This window comes from Oncorhynchus gorbuscha, linkage group LG05 (assembly GCF_021184085.1).
Source record: "Oncorhynchus gorbuscha isolate QuinsamMale2020 ecotype Even-year linkage group LG05, OgorEven_v1.0, whole genome shotgun sequence".
Classification (NCBI taxonomy): domain Eukaryota; kingdom Metazoa; phylum Chordata; class Actinopteri; order Salmoniformes; family Salmonidae; genus Oncorhynchus; species Oncorhynchus gorbuscha.
The window spans coordinates 88123118-88145163 of NC_060177.1; the positions used below are offsets into that span (position 1 = coordinate 88123118).

A 22046-nucleotide genomic window follows, 5' to 3' on the forward strand; every position below is an offset into this window, starting at 1 on the left:
AGTTTGGTGGATGGGACTACCAGCTCTCTGTAACCTAGAGGGCAACCCGTGGGTCTCTCTCTCTCTCTCTCTCTCTCTCTCTCTCTCTCTCTCTCTCTCTACTTCCTGAATCAAGCAGGAATTTAGTTTCAATACCAAAACAATAAAAAGGAAATGACTTTCAGTTCCAGCTGTCAAGTTAAACAAACACTATTGCTACTTTACTGGCTGTGGAGTGAATTTGGCAACCTGATACTGAACCGGTCTGGGAAATGTGATCTCACCTGGTAACACGTTAACCTCCGTAGCAAAACAAGGATCTGTTTGTTGGGTCAGGTGGAGACACAGACCAGGTCCCAAATGGCACCCTATTCCCTATGTAGGGCACTACTTTAGACCAGGACCAATAGAGCTGTAGTACACTACTTTAGACCAGGACCAATAGAGCTGTAGTACACTACTTTAGACCAGGACCAATAGAGCTGTAGTACACTACTTTAGACCAGGACCAATAGAGCTGTAGTACACTACTTTAGACCAGGACCAATAGAGCTGTAGTACACTACTTTAGACCAGGACCAATAGAGCTGTAGTACACTACTTTAGACCAGGACCAATAGAACTGTAGGGCACTACTTTAGACCAGGACCAATAGAGCTGTAGTACACTACTTTAGACCAGGACCAATAGAGCTGTAGTACACTACTTTAGACCAGGACCAATAGAGCTGTAGGGCACTACTTTAGACCAGGACCAATAGAGCTGTAGTACACTACTTTAGACCAGGACCAATAGAGCTGTAGTACACTACTTTAGACCAGGACCAATAGAGCTGTAGTACACTACTTTAGACCAGGACCAATAGAGCTGTAGTACACTACTTTAGAACAGGACCAATAGAGCTGTAGTACACTACTTTAGACCAGGACCAATAGAGCTGTAGTACACTACTTTAGACCAGGACCAATAGAGCTGTAGTACACTACTTTAGAACAGGACCAATAGAGCTGTAGTACACTACTTTAGACCAGGACCAATAGAGCTGTAGTACACTACTTTAGAACAGGACCAATAGAGCTGTAGTACACTACTTTAGACCAGGACCAATAGAGCTGTAGTACACTACTTTAGACCAGGCCCAATAGAGCTGTAGTACACTACTTTAGACCAGGACCAATAGAGCTGTAGTACACTACTTTAGACCAGGACCAATAGAGCTGTAGTACACTTCTTTAGACCAGGACCAATAGAGCTGTAGTACACTACTTTAGACCAGGACCAATAGAGCTGTAGTACACTTCTTTAGACCAGGACCAATAGAGCTGTAGTACACTACTTTAGACGAGGACCAATAGAGCTGTAGTACACTACTTTAGACCAGGACCAATAGAGCTGTAGTACACTACTTTAGACCAGGACCAATAGAGCTGTAGTACACTTCTTTAGACCAGGACCAATAGAGCTGTAGTACACTACTTTAGACCAGGACCAATAGAGCTGTAGTACACTACTTTAGACCAGGACCAATAGAGCTGTAGTACACTACTTTAGACCAGGCCCAATAGAGCTGTAGTACACTACTTTAGACCAGGACCAATAGAGCTGTAGTACACTACTTTAGACCAGGACCAATAGAGCTGTAGTACACTACTTTAGACCAGGCCCAATAGAGCTGTAGTACACTTCTTTAGACCAGGACCAATAGAGCTGTAGTACACTACTTTAGACCAGGACCAATAGAGCTGTAGTACACTACTTTAGACCAGGACCAATAGAGCTGTAGTACACTACTTTAGACCAGGACCAATAGAGCTGTAGTACACTACTTTAGACCAGGACCAATAGAGCTGTAGTACACTACTTTAGACCAGGACCAATAGAGCTGTAGTACACTACATTAGACCAGGACCAATAGAGCTGTAGTACACTACTTTAGACCAGGACCAATAGAGCTGTAGTACACTACTTTAGACCAGGACCAATAGAGCTGTAGTACACTACTTTAGACCAGGACCAATAGAGCTGTAGTACACTACTTTAGACCAGGACCAATAGAGCTGTAGTACACTACTTTAGACCAGGACCAATAGAGCTGTAGTACACTACTTTAGACCAGGACCAATAGAGCTGTAGTACACTACTTTAGACCAGGACCAATAGAGCTGTAGTACACTACTTTAGACCAGGACCAATAGAGCTGTAGTACACTACTTTATACCAGGACCAATAGAGCTGTAGTACACTACTTTAGACCAGGACCCATAGACTCTGGTCAAAAAGGTAGTGCACTATATAAGGAATAATGTGCCATTTGGGACGTTGAAACAGACCTTTCCTGCCTTCACGGTCCAGCGACAGCTTTAGTGAGGTCATCGTATTTGGCTTATCATGATTGGCTGTTGGTGAGGAGATGGTGGCCATCTTTGGCGACGCAGTGGTGGGATGTCCGAGTTTTGGGTGGTCTGGTGAGTCTCCAGACCGAAACCAAACATTTACACAACCGCTGACCTGAACAAACGTTTAACGATTAACTCCATTCACCAGTCCCATTTAAACAGGATTTAACCAGGAAATGAACCTGGAGGTTAGAAACTAATGTCTAATGAATTTTATAATCCTCTCTGTTTTACCAGAACCGCCACAGGAGTGACAACCAGGTGAACAACAGAAAGGTCACAGTGCTCATGGATGGAGAGTAAGTTCATCAGATCTACTATTGGTGTCACGTGTGTGTGTGTGTGTGTGTGTGTGTGTGTGTGTGTGTGTGTGTGTGTGTGTGTGTGTGTGTGTGTGTGTGTGTGTGTGTGTGTGTGTGTGTGTGTGTGTGTGTGTGTGTGTGTGTGTGTGTGTGTGTGTGTGTGTGGTCAGATATTGTCTGGCCCTCCCTGTCCCCATCCTACTCTCGCCACTGTCCTCCACACAAATCCATTCCCACAACAAATGTGTGTTCGTAAGGCAGGGACAGTAAGGCACCGCGTCCGCTTTTCTCGGGGGCAATAAGGAAGCAGCTGCAGGACAACAGGAAGTGCTTGTTTTCTTCCTGTTGATGTGACTCCTGACTCGAGGACACTAACAGACAGAGTGGTTCAAAGGAAAATACAGTCTGACCCTTCTGTTTATGTTTCGTCTTATATTTCCTCCTGACTGTCCCCAAACAACAGGGAATCCCTAATGTCTACTCACAATTCTCTCTCACTTTCACTTTCCCCTCCCTCCCTCCCCCAACACACACTCTTTCTTTCTTTCTTTCTTTCTTTCTTTCTTTCTTTCTTTCTTTCTTTCTTTCTTTCTTTCTTTCTCTCTCTCTCTCTCTCTCTCCACCAACACACTCTCTCTCTCTCTCTCTCTCTCCACCAACACACTCTCTCTCTCCCTCTCTCCCCCTCTCTCCCTCTCTCTCTACCCCCCCACCCCACCTCTCCTTCTCCATATTTGTCTCTCTAGACTACGGAGTGAGAAATGGATGGCCGTTCAGGTGGGCGACATCATCAAACTGGAAAACAACCAGTTTGTTACGGTGAGAACAGAACTGAACCAACTTCACTGTTAGTTCCTTAAATCATATTGATTCAGCCCTGAAACATACTGTACCTCAATGTTAGTTCCTTAAAGCATACTGATTCAGCCCTGAAACATACTGTACCTCACTGTTAGTTCCTTAAAGCATACTGACTCAGCCCTGAAACATACTGATTCATCCCTGAAACATACTGACTCAGCCCTGAAACATACTGATTCAGCCCTGAAACATACTGATTCAGCCCTGAAACATACTGACTCAGCCCTGAAACATACTGACTCAGCCCTGAAACATACTGACTCAGCCCTGAAACATACTAACTCAGCCCTGAAACATACTGTACCTCACTGTTAGTTCCTTAAAACCTACTGATTCAGCCCTGAAACATACTGACTCAGCCCTGAAACATACTGTACCTCACTGTTAGTTCCATAAAACCTACTGACTCAGCCCTGAAACATACTGTACCTCACTGTTAGTTCCTTAAAACCTACTGACTCAGCCCTGAAACATACTGTACCTCACTGTTAGTTCCTTAAATCATACTGATTCAGCCCTGAAACATACTGTACCTCACTGTTAGTTCCTTAAATCATACTGATTCATCCCTGAAACATACTGACTCAGCCCTGAAACATACTGATTCATCCCTGAAAGATACTGATTCAGCCCTGAAACATACTGATTCAGCCCTGAAACATACTGATTCAGCCCTGAAACATACTGATTCAGCCCTGAAACATACTGATTCAGCCCTGAAACATACTGATTCAGCCCTGAAACATACTGATAGACTGGGTGTGAATCTGGTGCCTATATTCAATGTGTTTGATAGTCAGGGAATCTGATTCTGTGAATCTCTGTGTGATTTCAGGCAGACCTGTTGCTGCTCTCTAGTAGTGAACCTCTCAACCTGGTCTACATAGAGACTGCTGAACTGGATGGGTCTGTGTCTGTGTGTGTGTGTTTCATTTTACTAGTCCATCTACTGTACAAAGCTTATGTCTATTAGTACTCACTCCTCATACCTTATCTCCCTCCTTGCTCCTTCTCCTCTTCCTCTTCCTCTTCTCTCCTTCTCCTCCTCCTCTGCCCATCTTCTTCTCCTCCTCCTCCTCCTCTTCTCTTCCTCTTCTCTCCTCCTCCTCCTCTGCCCATCTTCTCCTCCTTCTCCTCTTCTCCTCCTCCTCTTCTTCTCTTCCTCTTCTCCCCTTCTCTTCATCCTCTGCCCATCTTCTCCTCCTTCTCCTCTTCTCCTCCCCCTCCTCTTCTTCTCTTCTTCTTCTCCCCTTCTCCTCATCCTCTGCCCATCTTCTCCTCCTTCTCCTCCTCCTTCTCTTCTCCCCTCCTCTCTCCTCCACCTCTTCTTCCTCCTCCTCTCTCCTCCACCTCTCAGAGAGACCAATCTAAAAGTGAAGCAGGCTCTGACGGTAACAGGAGACATGGGAGACAAGATCCACAGCCTGGCTGCTTTCAATGGTGAGTTACACTCAGAGGGTTGGTTAGACACTTTCTACGTAGTATCTCTGGGTAGAAGTTTCCCTTGGATACAGATCCAGGATCAGCCAAATCCTAATATTAACCATTAAGGGGGAACTGCATGAACTGACCTTTGATCAGAGTCTGGGGGAAAAGTCATACTGCTCTTGCTTTGTAGCCACGCCATAATCATCATAAAAGCATAAAGCTAAATGCCAGAGAAAAACATAGTTTCAGCAGCATATTTAAATCAGGTGTGGGTTCAGTGCTCTAGTAAATGAATGATATTTTAAACATATGAATACCCTCTCTTCTCTCCTTCTAATCCCGTGTCTCATCCTCTTCTCCTAACCCTGTGTCTCATCCTCTTCTCCTAACCCTGTGTCTCATCCTCATCTCCTAACCCTGTGTCTCATCCTCTTCTCCTAACCCTGTGTCTCATCCTCTTCTCCTAACCCTGTGTCTCATCCTCTTCTCCTAACCCTGTGTCTCATCCTCTTCTCCTAACCCTGTGTCTCATCCTCTTCTCCTAACCCTGTGTCTCATCCTCTTCTCCTAACCCTGTGTCTCATCCTCTCCTTCTAACCCTGTGTCTCATCCTCTCCTTCTAACCCTGTGTCTCATCCTCTTCTCCTAACCCTGTCCAGGGGAGGTGCGCTGTGAGCCACCCAACAACCGGCTGGACCGTTTCACAGGAACATTGACAAACGCTGGTCAGAAATACTCTCTGGACAACAACAAGATCCTGCTGAGGGGCTGCACCCTCAGGAACACAGAGTGGTGCTTCGGACTGGTGCTGTTCGGAGGTGAGAGGTTAGAGGTCAGGAGTGGTACTGTTCGGGAACTGAGAGGTTAAAGGTCAGGACTGGTGTTGTTTGGAGGTGAGAGGTGAGAGGCCAGGACTGGTGCTGTTGAGAGGTGAGAGGCCAGGACTGGTGCTGTTGGGAGGTGAGAGGTTAGAGGTCAGGACTGGTGCTGTTTGGAGGGTGAGAGGATAAGGGTCAAATCCAATAAACTTGTATTTGTCAGGTGTAGACTTTACAGTGAAATGCTTGCAGAGGTAAGGGCAAGTGCTGGCTCACAGGTTAGTTAACACCGCCCTCTGCTGGCCAGTGTAGATAATAATCCTCAACTGGGAATACCTAACACTAACAGCTTCTAACCTTTATTAAAAGCTATTCTTCTATACATTGAGGTTGTGTCAATTATCAGCTGTTTAGTTGTCTTCTAAATTCTTATTTAATACTAACCCTGTGGTCCGGTCGTGGTCCAGGTCCAGAAACTAAACTGATGCAGAACTGTGGGAAGACCACGTTCAAGAGGACCAGCATCGACCGCCTGATGAACGTGCTCGTCCTTTGTGTGAGTCCAGCTGTTAGACTGTTGTTGGTTTCATTAAGATCTTCATTTTAACATTCACTGAGCATCTCTCATTTCCAAAATGGTGTTTTATCTATTACACTGGGTTCAGTTTAATTATCTATAGTTTCTGTCAGCCTTTACATCTCTCTTCTCACCTGTTGACCTATTGACCCCTCTTTCCCCCGTCAGATCTTTGGCTTCCTGGCGTTCATGTGCATGATCCTGGCCATCGGCAACCGGATCTGGGAGCAACGCTGGGGGTCAGAGTTCACGGCCTTCCTGCCCAGACAGGACGGAGTCGACACTCCCTTCTCCTCCTTCCTCACCTTCTGGTCCTACGTTATCATCCTCAACACCGTCGTACCCATCTCCCTCTACGTCAGGTGTGTGAGTGAGAGTGAGAGTGAGAGTGAGAGTGAGAGTGAGAGTGAGAGTGAGAGAGAGTCTATTTCTGCCTATTCGAGATACTGTACCTTGCAGATACATTGTCTGCGCTTTGTTTTCTACTGTATGTAATGTAATGAATTATTCCTGTATGTGTGTTGCAGTGTGGAGGTCATCCGTCTGGGCAACAGTTTCTACATCGACTGGGACAGGAAGATGTACCATGCCCGTAGTGACACCCCGGCCAAGGCCCGGACCACCACGCTGAACGAGGAGCTGGGTCAAATCAAATACATCTTCTCAGACAAGACCGGAACACTCACTCAGAACATCATGATCTTCAACAAGTGTTCCATCAACGGGAAGAGCTACGGTGAGGATCAGATGGTAACTAGGAAGGGCTACGGTGAGGATCAGATGGTGACTAGGAAGGGCTACGGTGAGGATCAGATGGTCACTAGGAAGGGTTACGGTGAGGATCAGATGGTAACTAGGAAGGGTTACGGTGAGGATCAGATGGTAACTAGGAAGGGCTACGGTGAGGATCAGATGGTAACTAGGAAGGGCTACGGTGAGGATCAGATGGTAACTAGGAAGGGCTACGGTGAGGATCAGATGGTAACTAGGAAGGGCTACGGTGTGGTTCAGATGGTAACTAGGAAGGGTTACGGTGAGGATCAGATGGTAACTAGGAGGGGCTACGGTGAGGATCAGATGGTAACTAGGAGGGGCTACGGTGAGGATCAGATGGTAACTAGGAAGGGCTACGGTGTGCTTCAGATGGTAACTAGGAAGGGCTACGGTGTGCTTCAGATGGTAACTAGGAAGGGCTACGGTGAGGATCAGATGGTAACTAGGAAGGGCTACGGTGAGGATCAGATGGTAACTAGGAAGGGCTACGGTGAGGATCAGATGGTAACTAGGAGGGGCTACAGTGAGGATCAGATGGTAACTAGGAAGGGCTACGGTGAGGTTCAGATGGTAACTAGGAACGGCTACGGTGAGGATCAGATGGTAACTAGGAAGGGCTACGGTGAGGTTCAGATGGTAACTAGGAAGGGCTACGGTGAGGTTCAGATGGTAACTAGGAAGGGCTACGGTGTGGTTCAGATGGTAACTAGGAAGGGCTACGGTGTGGATCAGATGGTAACTAGGAAGGGCTACGGTGAGGATCAGATGGTAACTAGGAGGGGCTACAGTGAGGATCAGATGGTAACTAGGAGGGGCTACGGTGTGGTTCAGATGGTAACTAGGAGGGGCTACGGTGAGGTTCAGATGGTAACTAGGAAGGGCTACAGTGAGGATCAGATGGTAACTAGGAGGGGCTACGGTGTGGTTCAGATGGTAACTAGGAGGGGCTACGGTGAGGATCAGATGGTAACTAGGAAGGGCTACGGTGAGGATCAGATGGTAACTAGGAAGGGCTACGGTGAGGATCAGATGGTAACTAGGAGGGGCTACGGTGTGGTTCAGATGGTAACTAGGAAGGGCTACGGTGTGGTTCAGATGGTAACTAGGAAGGGCTACGGTGAGGTTCAGATGGTAACTAGGAAGGGCTACCGTGTGGTTCAGATGGTAACTAGGAGGGGCTACGGTGAGGATCAGATGGTAACTAGGAAGGGCTACAGTGAGGATCAGATGGTAACTAGGAGGGGCTACGGTGTGGTTCAGATGGTAACTAGGAAGGGCTACGGTGAGGATCAGATGGTAACTAGGAAGGGCTACGGTGAGGTTCAGATGGTAACTAGGAAGGGCTACGGTGTGGTTCAGATGGTAACTAGGAAGGGCTACGGTGAGGATCAGATGGTAACTAGGAAGGGCTACGGTGAGGATCAGATGGTAACTAGGAAGGGCTACGGTGAGGTTCAGATGGTAACTAGGAAGGGCTACGGTGAGGATCAGATGGTAACTAGGAAGGGCTACGGTGAGGATCAGATGGTAACTAGGAAGGGCTACGGTGAGGATCAGATGGTAACTAGGAAGGGCTACGGTGAGGATCAGATGGTAACTAGGAAGGGCTACGGTGAGGTTCAGATGGTAACTAGGAAGGGCTACGGTGAGGATCAGATGGTAACTAGGAAGGGCTACGGTGAGGTTCAGATGGTAACTAGGAAGGGCTACGGTGAGGTTCAGATGGTAACTAGGAAGGGCTACGGTGAGGATCAGATGGTAACTAGGAAGGGCTACGGTGAGGTTCAGATGGTAACTAGGAAGGGCTACGGTGAGGATCAGATGGTAACTAGGAAGGGCTACGGTGAGGTTCAGATGGTAACTAGGAAGGGCTACGGTGAGGATCAGATGGTAACTAGGAAGGGCTACGGTGTGGATCAGATGGTAACTAGGAGGGGCTACAGTGAGGATCAGATGGTAACTAGGAAGGGCTACGGTGAGGTTCAGATGGTAACTAGGAAGGGCTACGGTGTGGATCAGATGGTAACTAGGAAGGGCTACGGTGAGGATCAGATGGGGCGGCAGGGTAGCCTAGTGGTTAGAGCGTTGGACTAGTAACCGGAAGGTTGCAAGTTCAAACCCCTGAGCCGACAAGGTACAAATCTGTCGTTCTGCCCCTGAACAAATCTGTTCCTAGGCCGTCATTGAAAATAAGAATTTGTTCTTAACTGACTTGCCTAGTTAAATAAAGGTAAAATAAAGGTAAAAAAATAAATAAAATAAAATACATAGGCAGGCAAGGAAGTGTGTATGGAAGGATACAGAAACAAACATGCATGTCGCACACACATGAACACACACCCAATGAACATGAATCCCTCCTCCATTGTGAGGAACCCCATATGAACTCATCAAGTCTCTATTCTGTTCTTCAGGAGATGTATTTGACTACACTGGCCAGAGATTGGAGATCAACGAGCAAACAGAGACAGTGGACTGGTCCTTCAACCCTCTTGCTGACCATCAATTCTCCTTCCATGACCACTCCCTGGTGGAGGCTGTAAAGCTGGAGAATGTGGAGGTCCACTCCTTCTTCAGAACACTGGCCCTCTGTCACACTGTTATGGCTGAGGAGAAGACAGAGGGTGAGAAGATGGAGGGAGGGAGGGAGGGAGGAGAGGCGAGGGGAGAGTTGGAGGGAGAGACGGGGAGAGAGCAAGGGGGAGGAGAGGGGGAGGGAAGAGAGGGAGGAGAGGCGAGGGGAGGGATGGAGGGAGGGGAGAGTAGGAGGGAGAGACGGGAAGAGAGCAAGGGGGAGGGAGGGAGGCAGGGAGAGTGAGAGGAGAGATGGGGGTAGGGATAGAGAGAGAGTGTTTGTGAAAGTGAGGAGCATGTTTGTTTTTGCTTGTTGAGATTATGAAATTGTGTCAGAAAGGGAAGACTGCATGTTTATCCATATTCATGTATGTAGGCAACAAAAAGAGAGAACGATAGCTATGACCACTTCCTCTAACAACAGGAAATGACCTCACTACCTCTGTACAGGTGAGTTGCTGTACCAGGCCCAGTCACCTGACGAAGGTGCTTTGGTAACCGCAGCGCGCAACTTTGGCTTCGTGTTCCGCTCGCGCACGCCAGAGAGTGTCACTATCGTAGAGATGGGAAAACAACGCAGCTACGAGCTGCTCGCCATCCTCGACTTCAACAACGTCCGCAAGAGGATGTCCGTCATCGGTGAACACAAAACATGAGAGATTTAGCTTCTTTCTCACTGTACTATGTATGTAAGGGATGTAGCCTAACTGTGTGTGTGTGTGTGTGTGTGTGTGTGTGTGTGTGTGTGTGTGTGTGTGTGTGTGTGTGTGTGTGTGTGTGTGTGTGTGTGTGTGTGTGTGTGTGTGTGTGTGTGTGTGTGTGTGTGTGTGTGTGTGTGTGTGTGTGTGTGTGTGTGTGTGTGTGTCTGGGGGGGGGGGTGCTGTGTGTGTGCACTACAGTGCGGAGTCCAGAGGGGAAGCTGTGTCTGTATTGTAAAGGAGCAGACACCATGGTCTATGAGAGGCTGCACCAGTCCTGTACCAAGCTGATGGACGTCACCACTGAACACCTCAACGTAAGAGAGAGTGTGTGTGTGTGAGAGAGAGAGAGAGAGAGTCACGAGAAAACAGAAAGATAATTACTTGACACGTAAGAAAGATTTAACAAAAACAACAGAGCAAACTAGAATGCTATTTGGCCCTAAACAGAGAGAATACAGTGGCAGAATACCTGTCCACTGTGACTGACCCAAAATGAAGGAAAGCTGTGACTATGTAGAGACTCAATGAGCATAGCCTTGCTATTGAGAAAGGCCGCTGTAGGCAGACCTAGCTCTCAAGAGAACACTGGCTATGTGCACACTGCCCACAAAATGAGGTGGAAACTGAGCTGCATATTTCCCTCAGATTACACAGACCCACAAATAATTTGAAACAAATACAATTTTGATATTCTCCCAGATCTACTGGGTGAAATACCACAGTGTGCCATCACAGCAGCAAGATGTGTGACCATTGTAAATACAACCCATATTTATTTTTATTTATTTTTCCCTTTTGTACTTTAACTGTTTGCACATTGTTACATCACTGTATATATACTTAATAATAATAATAATAATATATGAAATGGAACTTCTGCCAAAAGTTGAGAATGACAGAAATATTAATTTTCACAAAGTTTGCTGCTTCAGTGTCTTTAGATATTTTTGTCAGATGTTACTATGGAATACTGAAGTATAACTACAAGCATTTTGTAAGTGAAAAAAACTTTTACTGACAATTACATGAAGTTGATGCATTGAGTGAATGTTTGCAGTGTAGACCCTTCTTTTTCAAGACCTCTGTAATCCGCCCTGGCATGCTGTCAATTAACTTCTGGGCCACATCCTGACTGAGGGCAACCCATTCTTGCATAATCAATGCTTGGAGTTTGTCAGAATGTGTGGGTTTTTGTTTGTCCACCCGCCTCTTGAGGATTGACCAGAAGTTCTCAATGGGATTAAGGTCTGGGGAGTTTCCTGCCTGTGGACCCAAAATATTGATGTTTTGTTCCCTGAGCCACTTAGTTATCACTTTCTCCTCATGGCAAGGTGCTCCATCATGCTGGAAAAGGCACTGTTCGTCACCAAACTGTTCCTGGATGGTTGGGAGAAGTTGCTCTCGGAGGATGTGTTGGTACCATTCTTTATACATGGCTGTGTTCTTAGGCAACATTGTGAGTGAGCCCACTCCCTTGGCTGAGGAACAACCCCACACATGGCCGGTCTCAGGATGCTTTACTGTTAACATGACACAGGACTGATGGTAGCGCTCACCTTGTCTTCTCCGGATAAGCTTTTTTCCGGATGCCCCAAACGATTGGAAAGGTGATTCATCAGAGAAAATGACTTGACCCCAGTCCTCAGCAGTCCAATCCCTGTACCTATTGCAGAATATCAGTTTGTCCCTGATGTTTTTCCTGGAGAGAAGTGGCTTCTTTGCTGCCCTTCTTGACACCAGGCCATCCTCCAAAAGTCTTTGCCTCACTGTGCGTGCAGATGCTCTCACACCTGCCTGCTGCCATTCCTGAGTAAGCTCTGTACTGGTGGTGCCCCGATCCCGCAGCTGAATCAACTTTAGGTTATGGTCCTGGCGCTTGCTGGACTTTCTTTGGCGCCCTGAAGCCTTCTTCACAACAATTGAATTGCTCTCCTTGAAGTTCTTGATGATCCGATAAATGGTTGATTTAGGTGAAATCTTACTGGCAGCAATATCCTTGCCTGTGAAGCCCTTTTTGTGCAAAGCAGTGATGACAGCATGTGTTTCCTTGCAGGTAACCATGGGTGACAGAGGAAGAACAATGAATCCAATCACCACCCTCCTTTCGAAGCTTCCAGTCTGTTATTCGAACTCAATCAGCTCGACAGAGTGATCTCCAGCCTTGTCCTCGTCAACGAGAGAATCACTGACATGATGTCAGCAGGTCCTTTTGTGGCAGGGCTGAAAGGCAGTGGAAATGTTTTTTGAGGGGAATCAGTTCATTTGCATGGCAAAGAGGGACTTTGCAATTAATTGCAATTCACCTAATCACTCTTCATAACATTCTGGAGTATATACAAATTGCCATCATACAAACTGAGGCAGCAGACTGTCAAAATTAATATTTGTGTCATTCTCAATACTTTTGGCCACGACTGTAATTTTTTATTTTTTATATTTCACTTTAGTTTATTATCTATTTCACTTGATTTGGCAATGTAAACATATGTGAGGGTGGTGGTGGGGTTTAAGGTTAGGGTGGGGGAGAGTATTTATGTCTGTACATGTGTTAGTCTGTATGCCTATCTGTCTCCCTCCCTCCCCATGCATCTGTCATATCCTCTTTTCACCATCCTGATCTCCCGACATGACATTCTGTTAAAACAAAACCGGAGCATGGTGGTCAGGGTGGTGGATCACGTTACATAATCCCGTAACGTAAAAAACAGAAACATGCAATGTGTGTGTATCGTGTGTGTGTCCTGTCCATGCAGGAGTATGCTGGTGAGGGCCTGCGGACCCTGGCTTTGGCCTATAAGGACTTGGATGAGGAGTATTTTAGCAGGTGGAAACAGCGCCACCATGAGGCCAGCACAGCCCTGGAGGACCGAGAGGACAAGCTAGACCTGCTCTATGAGGAGATAGAGAAAGACCTGGTGGTAGGAAGGCTTTAACACTGAACCAGGAACAGATTTAGTTTTTACATTTTGATAAAGAGTAAGACCTGATGGTAGTAATTATATAATTTCTCTCTCTCTCTCTCTCTGTGTGTGTGTGTGTGTGTGTGTGTGTGTGTGTGTGTGTGTGTGTGTGTGTGTGTGTGTGTGTGTGTGTGTGTGTGTGTGTGTGTGTGTGTGTGTGTGTGTGTGTGTGTGTGTGTGTGTGTGTGTGTGTGTAGTTGCTGGGGGCTACAGCCATAGAGGATAAGCTCCAGGATGGTGTGCCACAGACCATCGAGCAGCTCGCCAAAGCTGACATCAAGATCTGGGTGCTCACCGGCGACAAACAGGGTTAGCCAATCAATCAATAAATCAATCAAAGATACAGGGTTAGTCAATCAATCAATCAAAGATACAGGGTTAGTCCAATCAATTAATCAAAGATACAGGGTTAGTCAATCAATCAATCAAAGATACAGGGTTAGTCAATCAATCAATCAAAGATACAGGGTTAGTCAATCAATCAATCAAAGATACAGGGTTAGTCAATCAATCAATCAAAGATACAGGGTTAGTCAATCAATCAATCAAAGATACAGGGTTAGTCAATCAATCAATCAAAGATACAGGGTTAGTCAATCAATCAATCAAAGATACAGGGTTAGTCAATCAATCAATCAAAGATACAGTGTTAGTCCAATCAATCAAAGATACAGGGTTAGTCCAATCAATCAATCAAAGATACAGGGTTAGTCAATCAATCAATCAAAGATACAGGGTTAGTCAATCAATCAATCAAAGATACAGGGTTAGTCAATCAATCAATCAAAGATACAGGGTTAGTCAATCAATCAAAGATACAGGGTTAGTCCAATCAATCAATCAAAGATAGAGGGTTAGTCAATCAATCAATCAAAGATACAGGGTTAGTCAATCAATCAATCAAAGATACAGGGTTAGTCCAATCAATCAATCAATCAATCAATCAATCAAAGATACAGGGTTAGTCCAATCAATCAATCAAAGATACAGGGTTAGTCCAATCAATCAATCACAGATACAGGGTTAGTCAATCAATCAATCAATCAATCAAAGATACAGGGTTAGTCCAATCAATCAATCAATCAATCAATCAAAGATACAGGGTTAGTCCAATCAATCAATCAAAGATACAGGGTTAGTCAATCAATCAATCACAGATACAGGGTTAGTCAATCAATCAATCAATCAATCAAAGATACAGGGTTAGTCCAATCAATCAATCAATCAATCAATCAATCAATCAATCAATCAAAGATACAGGGTTAGTCAATCAATCAATCAAAGATACAGGGTTAGTCAATCAATCAATCAAAGATACAGGGTTAGTCAATCAATCAATCAAAGATACAGTGTTAGTCCAATCAATCAAAGATACAGGGTTAGTCCAATCAATCAATCAAAGATACAGGGTTAGTCAATCAATCAATCAAAGATACAGGGTTAGTCAATCAATCAATCAAAGATACAGGGTTAGTCAATCAATCAATCAAAGATACAGGGTTAGTCAATCAATCAAAGATACAGGGTTAGTCCAATCAATCAATCAAAGATAGAGGGTTAGTCAATCAATCAATCAAAGATACAGGGTTAGTCAATCAATCAATCAAAGATACAGGGTTAGTCCAATCAATCAATCAATCAATCAATCAAAGATACAGGGTTAGTCCAATCAATCAATCAAAGATACAGGGTTAGTCCAATCAATCAATCACAGATACAGGGTTAGTCAATCAATCAATCAATCAATCAAAGATACAGGGTTAGTCCAATCAATCAATCAATCAATCAATCAATCAATCAAAGATACAGGGTTAGTCCAATCAATCAATCAAAGATACAGGGTTAGTCAATCAATCAATCACAGATACAGGGTTAGTCAATCAATCAATCAAAGATACAGGGTTAGTCAATCAATCAAAGATACAGGGTTAGTCAATCAATCAAAGATACAGGGTTAGTCCAATCAATCAATCAAAGATAGAGGGTTAGTCAATCAATCAATCAAAGATACAGGGTTAGTCAATCAATCAATCAAAGATACAGGGTTAGTCCAATCAATCAATCAATCAATCAATCAAAGATACAGGGTTAGTCCAATCAATCAATCAAAGATACAGGGTTAGTCCAATCAATCAATCACAGATACAGGGTTAGTCAATCAATCAATCAATCAATCAAAGATACAGGGTTAGTCCAATCAATCAATCAATCAATCAATCAAAGATACAGGGTTAGTCCAATCAATCAATCAAAGATACAGGGTTAGTCAATCAATCAATCACAGATACAGGGTTAGTCAATCAATCAATCAATCAATCAAAGATACAGGGTTAGTCCAATCAATCAATCAATCAATCAATCAATCAATCAATCAATCAATCAATCAAAGATACAGGGTTAGTCAATCAATCAATCAAAGATACAGGGTTAGTCAATCAATCAATCAAAGATACAGGGTTAGTCAATCAATCAATCAAAGATACAGTGTTAGTCCAATCAATCAAAGATACAGGGTTAGTCCAATCAATCAATCAAAGATACAGGGTTAGTCAATCAATCAATCAAAGATACAGGGTTAGTCAATCAATCAATCAAAGATACAGGGTTAGTCAATCAATCAATCAAAGATACAGGGTTAGTCAATCAATCAAAGATACAGGGTTAGTCCAATCAATCAATCAAAGATAGAGGGTTCGTCAATCAATCAATCAAAGATACAGGGTTAGTCAATCAATCAATCAAAGATACAGGGTTAGTCCAATCAATCAATCAATCAATCAATCAAAGATACAGGGTTAGTCCAATCAATCAATCAAAGATACAGGGTTAGTCCAATCAATCAATCACAGATACAGGGTTAGTCAATCAATCAATCAATCAATCAAAGATACAGGGTTAGTCCAATCAATCAATCAATCAATCAATCAAAGATACAGGGTTAGTCCAATCAATCAAAGATACAGGGTTAGTCCAATCAATCAAAGATACAGGGTTAGTCCAATCAATCAATCAATTAATCAATCAATCAATCAATCAATCAAAGATACAGGGTTAGTCCAATCAATCAATCAAAGATACAGGGTTAGTCCAATCAATCAATCACAGATACAGGGTTAGTCAATCAATCAATCAATCAATCAAAGATACAGGGTTAGTCCAATCAATCAATCAAAGATACAGGGTTAGTCAATCAATCAATCACAGATACAGGGTTAGTCCAATCAATCAATCAAAGATACAGGGTTAGTCCAATCAATCAATCAATCAATCAATCAATCAATCAATCAAAGATACAGGGTTAGTCCAATCAATCAAAGATACAGGGTTAGTCCAATCAATCAAAGATACAGGGTTAGTCCAATCAATCAATCAATCAATCAATCAATCAATCAATCAAAGATACAGGGTTAGTCCAATCAATCAATCAAAGATACAGGGTTAGTCAATCAATCAATCACAGATACAGGGTTAGTCCAATCAATCAATCAAAGATACAGGGTTAGTCCAATCAATCAATCAATCAATCAATCAATCAAAGATACAGGGTTAGTCCAATCAATCAAAGATACAGGGTTAGTCCAATCAAAGATACAGGGTTAGTCCAATCAATCAATCAATCAATCAATCAATCAATCAATCAATCAATCAAAGATACAGGGTTAGTCCAATCAATCAATCAATCAATCAAAGATACAGGGTTAGTCCAATCAATCAATCAAAGATACAGGGTTAGTCCAATCAATCAATCAAAGATACAGGGTTAGTCCAATCAATCAAAGATACAGGGTTAGTCCAATCAATCAATCAATCAATCAATCAAAGATACAGGGTTAGTCCAATCAATCAAAGATACAGGGTTAGTCCAATCAATCAAAGATACAGGGTTAGTCCAATCAATCAATCACAGATACAGGGTTAGTCAATCAATCAATCAAAGATACAGGGTTAGTCCAATCAATCAATCACAGATACAGGGTTAGTCAATCAATCAATCAAAGATACAGGGTTAGTCCAATCAATCAATCAAAGATACAGGGTTAGTCCAATCAATCAATCACAGATACAGGGTTAGTCCAATCAATCAATCAAAGATACAGGGTTAGTCCAATCAATCAATCAAAGATACAGGGTTAGTCAATCAATCAAAGATACAGGGTTAGTCAATCAATCAATCAAAGATACAGGGCTAGTCCAATCAATCAATCAAAGATACAGGGTTAGTCAATCAATCAAAGATACAGGGTTAGTCCAATCAATCAATCAAAGATACAGGGTTAGTCAATCAATCAAAGATACAGGGTTAGTCAATCAATCAAAGATACAGGTTAGTCAATCAATCAAAGATACAGGGTTAGTCCAATCAATCAAAGATACAGGGTTAGTCCAATCAATCAATCAAAGATACACGGTTGGCCAATCAATCAATCAAAGATACAGGGTTAGCCAATCAATCAAAGATACAGGGTTAGCCACCAAGCAACTTTTCTAACCTTATCTATCTAACCTTACCTCTAACATTATCTATCGAACATTATCGCTATCGTTATCTAATCATATATCTAACATTACCTTTAACATTATCTATCTGGACTTACCTATAGCATTATCTCTATCATTATCTAACCTTACCTCTAACATTATCTATCTAACCTTATCTCTAAAATGATCTAACATTACCTCTAACATTATCTAACTTTATCTATCTAAATTTACCTCTTTACCTATTTATCTAAGCCTCTATTCTGGTATAACCATGGTTGCGTTCCAGGACGACTACATTGCAGTCACGCTATGTTAAACACCTATTCACGCAATGTGAGATCTGGCAGGCGACTGCAATGTATTCAGCCTGGAACATGAACAACATACATGTAATTCTGTCCTTTTCACTGTCTGTCTCCACCAATTACATTGTGTGTTGTGGTCATGTGACAGAGACGGCGGAGAACATTGGCTACTCGTGCAACATGCTGCGTGAGGAGATGAACGACATCTTCATCGTGTCGGCCAACAACCCGGATGATGTCAGACAGGAACTGAGGTCAGGGGAAGTGACATCATAACCACATCACCCTGCCCACACTGACCCCAATACTAACACCCTGTGTGCAGGATTTACTCCAACCCTGCACTAATACATCTTATTCAACTAATCATGGCCTGGGAGACTGATTAGTTGATTATTTGATTCAGGTGTGCTATAGCTAAAACCTGTCATTAATGTAGCTCTCTATAACCAGAATCGCACACCACATGTTGATAACATGATGGAATAGTATGAGATGACAGGAATTGTTTTGGTGTTGAACCAGGAATGTAATGGGCACCATGAAACCAGGTGCAGAGGAGGAGGCCATCTTCATGCCAGAGAGGACGCTGGGTAACAAGCCGAAGGTGGTCAGGGACGAGGAGGTGAACGGGGAGTACGGCCTGGTCATCAACGGACACAGTCTGGTGAGACACACAAAGACATGGTTTTACAGTACTGTTCCACCTGGTATTTACTAAGACATGGTTTTACAGTACTGTTCCACCTGGTATTTACTAAGACATGGTTTTACAGTACTGTTCCACCTGGTATTTACTAAGACATGGTTTTACAGTACTGTTTCTCCTGGTATTTACTAAGACATGGTTTTACAGTACTGTTTCTCCTGGTGTTTACTAAGACAATGTTTTACAGTACTGTTTCATCTGGTATTTACTAAGACATGGTTTTACAGTACTGTTCCACTTGGTATTTACTAAGACACAGTTTTACAGTACTGTTCCTCCTGGTATTTACTAAGACATGGTTTTACAGTACTGTTCTTCCTGGTATTTACTAAGACATGGTTTTACAGTACTGTTCCTCCTGGTATTTACTAAGACATGGTTTTACAGTACTGTTTCTCCTGGTATTTACTAAGACATGGTTTTACAGTACTGTTTCTCTTGGTATTTACTGGGACGAATCCACAAAATTGGTAACTTTATTTAGAACAGTTTTTCTCAATCAAGGTCTCAGAGACCACTGGCTTTCCTTCCTCCTTTCCTATTCTATTTTATTCAAGTCAGGCCTACCATCTAACCTCCTCTCTCTCCCCATCAGGCCTACCATCTAACCTCCTCTCTCTCCCCATCAGGCCTACCATCTAACCTCCTCTCTCTCCCCATCAGGCCTACCATCTAACCTCCTCTCTCTCCCCATCAGGCCTCACCATCTAACCTCCTCTCTCTCCCCATCAGGCCTACCATCTAACCTCCTCAGGCCTACCATCTAACCTCCTCTCTCTCCCCATCAGGCCTACCATCTAACCTCCTCAGGCCTACCTCTCTCTCCCCATCAGGCCTACCATCTAACCTCCTCTCTCTCCCCATCAGGCCTACCATCTAAGGCCTACCATCTAACCTCTCTCCCCATCAGGCCTACCATCTAACCTACCATCTAACCTCTCTCCCCATCAGGCCTACCATCTAACCTCCTCTCTCTCCCCATCAGGCCTACCATCTAACCTCCTCTCTCTCCCCATCAGGCCTACCATCTAACCTCCTCTCTCTCCCCATCAGGCCTACCATCTAACCTCCTCTCTCTCCCCATCAGGCCTACCATCTAACCTCCTCTCTCTCCCCATCAGGCCTACCATCTAACCTCCTCTCTCTCCCCATCAGGCCTACCATCTAACCTCCTACCTCTCTCCCCATCAGGCCTACCATCTAACCTCCTCTCTCTCTCCCCATCAGGCCTACCATCTAACCTCAGGCCTACCTCTCTCCCCATCAGGCCTACCATCTAACCTCCTCTCTCTCCCCATCAGGCCTACCATCTAACCTCCTCTCTCTCCCCATCAGGCCTACCATCTAACCTCCTCTCTCTCCCCATCAGGCCTACCATCTAACCTCCTCTCTCTCCCCATCAGGCCTACCATCTAACCTCCTCTCTCTCCCCATCAGGCCTACCATCTAACCTCCTCTCTCTCCCCATCAGGCCTACCATCTAACCTCCTCTCTCTCTCCCCATCAGGCCTACCATCTAACCTCGTCTCTCTCCCCATCAGGCCTACCATCTAACCTCCTCTCTCTCCCCATCAGGCCTACCATCTAACCTCCTCTCTCTCCCCATCAGGCTTACCATCTAACCTCCTCTCTCTCCCCATCAGGCCTACCATCTAACCTCCTCTCTCTCCCCATCAGGCCTACCATCTAACCTCCTCTCTCTCCCCATCAGGCCTACCATCTAACCTCCTCTCTCTCCCCATCAGGCCTACCATCTAACCTCCTCTCTTTCCCCATCAGGCCTACCATCTAACCTCCTCTCTCTCCCCATCAGGCCTACCATCTAACCTCCTCTCTCCCCCATCAGGTCTAGGCCTACCATCTAACCTCCTCTCTCCCCATCTAACCTCCTCTCTCTCTCCCCATCAGGCCTACCATCTAACCTCCTCTCTTTCCCCATCAGGCCTACCATCTAACCTCCTCTCTCTCCCCATCAGGCCTACCATCTAACCTCTCTCTCTCCCCATCAGGCCTACCATCTAACCTCCTCTCTCTCCCCATCAGGCCTACCATCTAACCTCCTCTCTCTCCCCATCAGGCCTACCATCTAACCTCCTCTCTCTCCCCATCAGGCCTACCATCTAACCTCCTCTCTCTCCCCATCAGGCTTACCATCTAACCTCCTCTCTCTCCCCATCAGGCCTATGCCCTGGAGCATAGCATGGAGCTGTTGTTCCTGCGTGCAGCCTGTCTGTGTAAGACAGTGATCTGCTGTAGAGTGACACCACTACAGAAAGCCCAGGTGGTTGAGCTGGTCAAGAAATACAAACAGGCTGTCACTCTGGCCATAGGAGACGGGGCCAATGACGTCAGCATGATTAAAGGTACAAAGAAATTGATAATAAAAAGAATGTTATATAAAGAAGATTGTGGGAGCGGTACTGTTAGATTTCAGTGCAACCTTTGATATTATTGACCATAACCTGTTGTTGAGTAAACGAATGCGTTTTGGCTTACCTCAGCTCTGAATCCACGATATGGCAATCTATCTAATAGAACTCTAAGAGCTTTCTTTAATGGAAGCTTCTCTAATGTCAAGTAAAGTGTGGTGTACCGCAAGGCAGCTCTCTAGGCCCTCTACCAATGACCTGCCACTGGCATTAAACAAAGCATGTGTGTCCATGTATGCTGATAATTCAACCATATACTGTACGCATCAGCAACCACAGCTAATGAAGTCACAGAAACCCTTAACAAAGAGTTGCAGTCTGTTTTGGAATGGGTGGCCAGTAATAAACTGGTCCTGAATATCTCTAAAACTAAGAGCATTGTATTTAGTACAAATCATTCCCTAAGTTCTAGACCTCAGCTGAATCTACTAATGAATGGTGTGTCTGTTGAACACAATGAGGAGACTAAATTCCTTGGTGTTACATTATATTGTAAACTGTCATGGTCAAAACATATAGATTTAATGGTTGTAAAGATGGGGAGAAGTCTGTCCGTAATAAAGAGATGCTCTGCTTTTTTTGACACCACACTCAAAAAAGCAAGTTCTGCAGGCCCTAGTTTTTTCTAATCTTGATTATTAGGCAGTCGTGTGGTCCAGTGCTCCAAGGAAATACCTAGTTAAGCTGCAGCTGGCCCAGAACAGAACGGCACGTCTTGTTCTTCATTGTAATCAGAGGGCTGATATCAATA

At 44.3% G+C, this 22046-nt stretch overlaps 1 protein-coding gene across 3 annotated transcripts in view; it reads left to right on the forward strand.

The window, feature by feature from the left end:
* Positions 1 to 22046, forward strand: part of LOC124036642 (phospholipid-transporting ATPase ID-like) — a 71588-nt gene that overhangs the window by 38581 nt on the left and 10961 nt on the right. For 2 of the 3 annotated variants that reach the window (XM_046351465.1, XM_046351463.1), the window contains 16 exons: positions 2613 to 2674; positions 3424 to 3496; positions 4374 to 4456; positions 4896 to 4978; positions 5626 to 5784; positions 6252 to 6340; positions 6530 to 6723; positions 6889 to 7097; positions 9550 to 9759; positions 10160 to 10348; positions 10609 to 10724; positions 13164 to 13328; positions 13568 to 13679; positions 18306 to 18411; positions 18683 to 18824; positions 21046 to 21229. In XM_046351465.1, coding sequence (XP_046207421.1) covers positions 2613 to 2674; positions 3424 to 3496; positions 4374 to 4456; positions 4896 to 4978; positions 5626 to 5784; positions 6252 to 6340; positions 6530 to 6723; positions 6889 to 7097; positions 9550 to 9759; positions 10160 to 10348; positions 10609 to 10724; positions 13164 to 13328; positions 13568 to 13679; positions 18306 to 18411; positions 18683 to 18824; positions 21046 to 21229 — 2176 coding nt within the window. The remainder of the gene's footprint in view (positions 1 to 2612; positions 2675 to 3423; positions 3497 to 4373; positions 4457 to 4895; positions 4979 to 5625; positions 5785 to 6251; positions 6341 to 6529; positions 6724 to 6888; positions 7098 to 9549; positions 9760 to 10159; positions 10349 to 10608; positions 10725 to 13163; positions 13329 to 13567; positions 13680 to 18305; positions 18412 to 18682; positions 18825 to 21045; positions 21230 to 22046) is intronic. The other variant, XM_046351464.1, reaches the window with a different exon arrangement.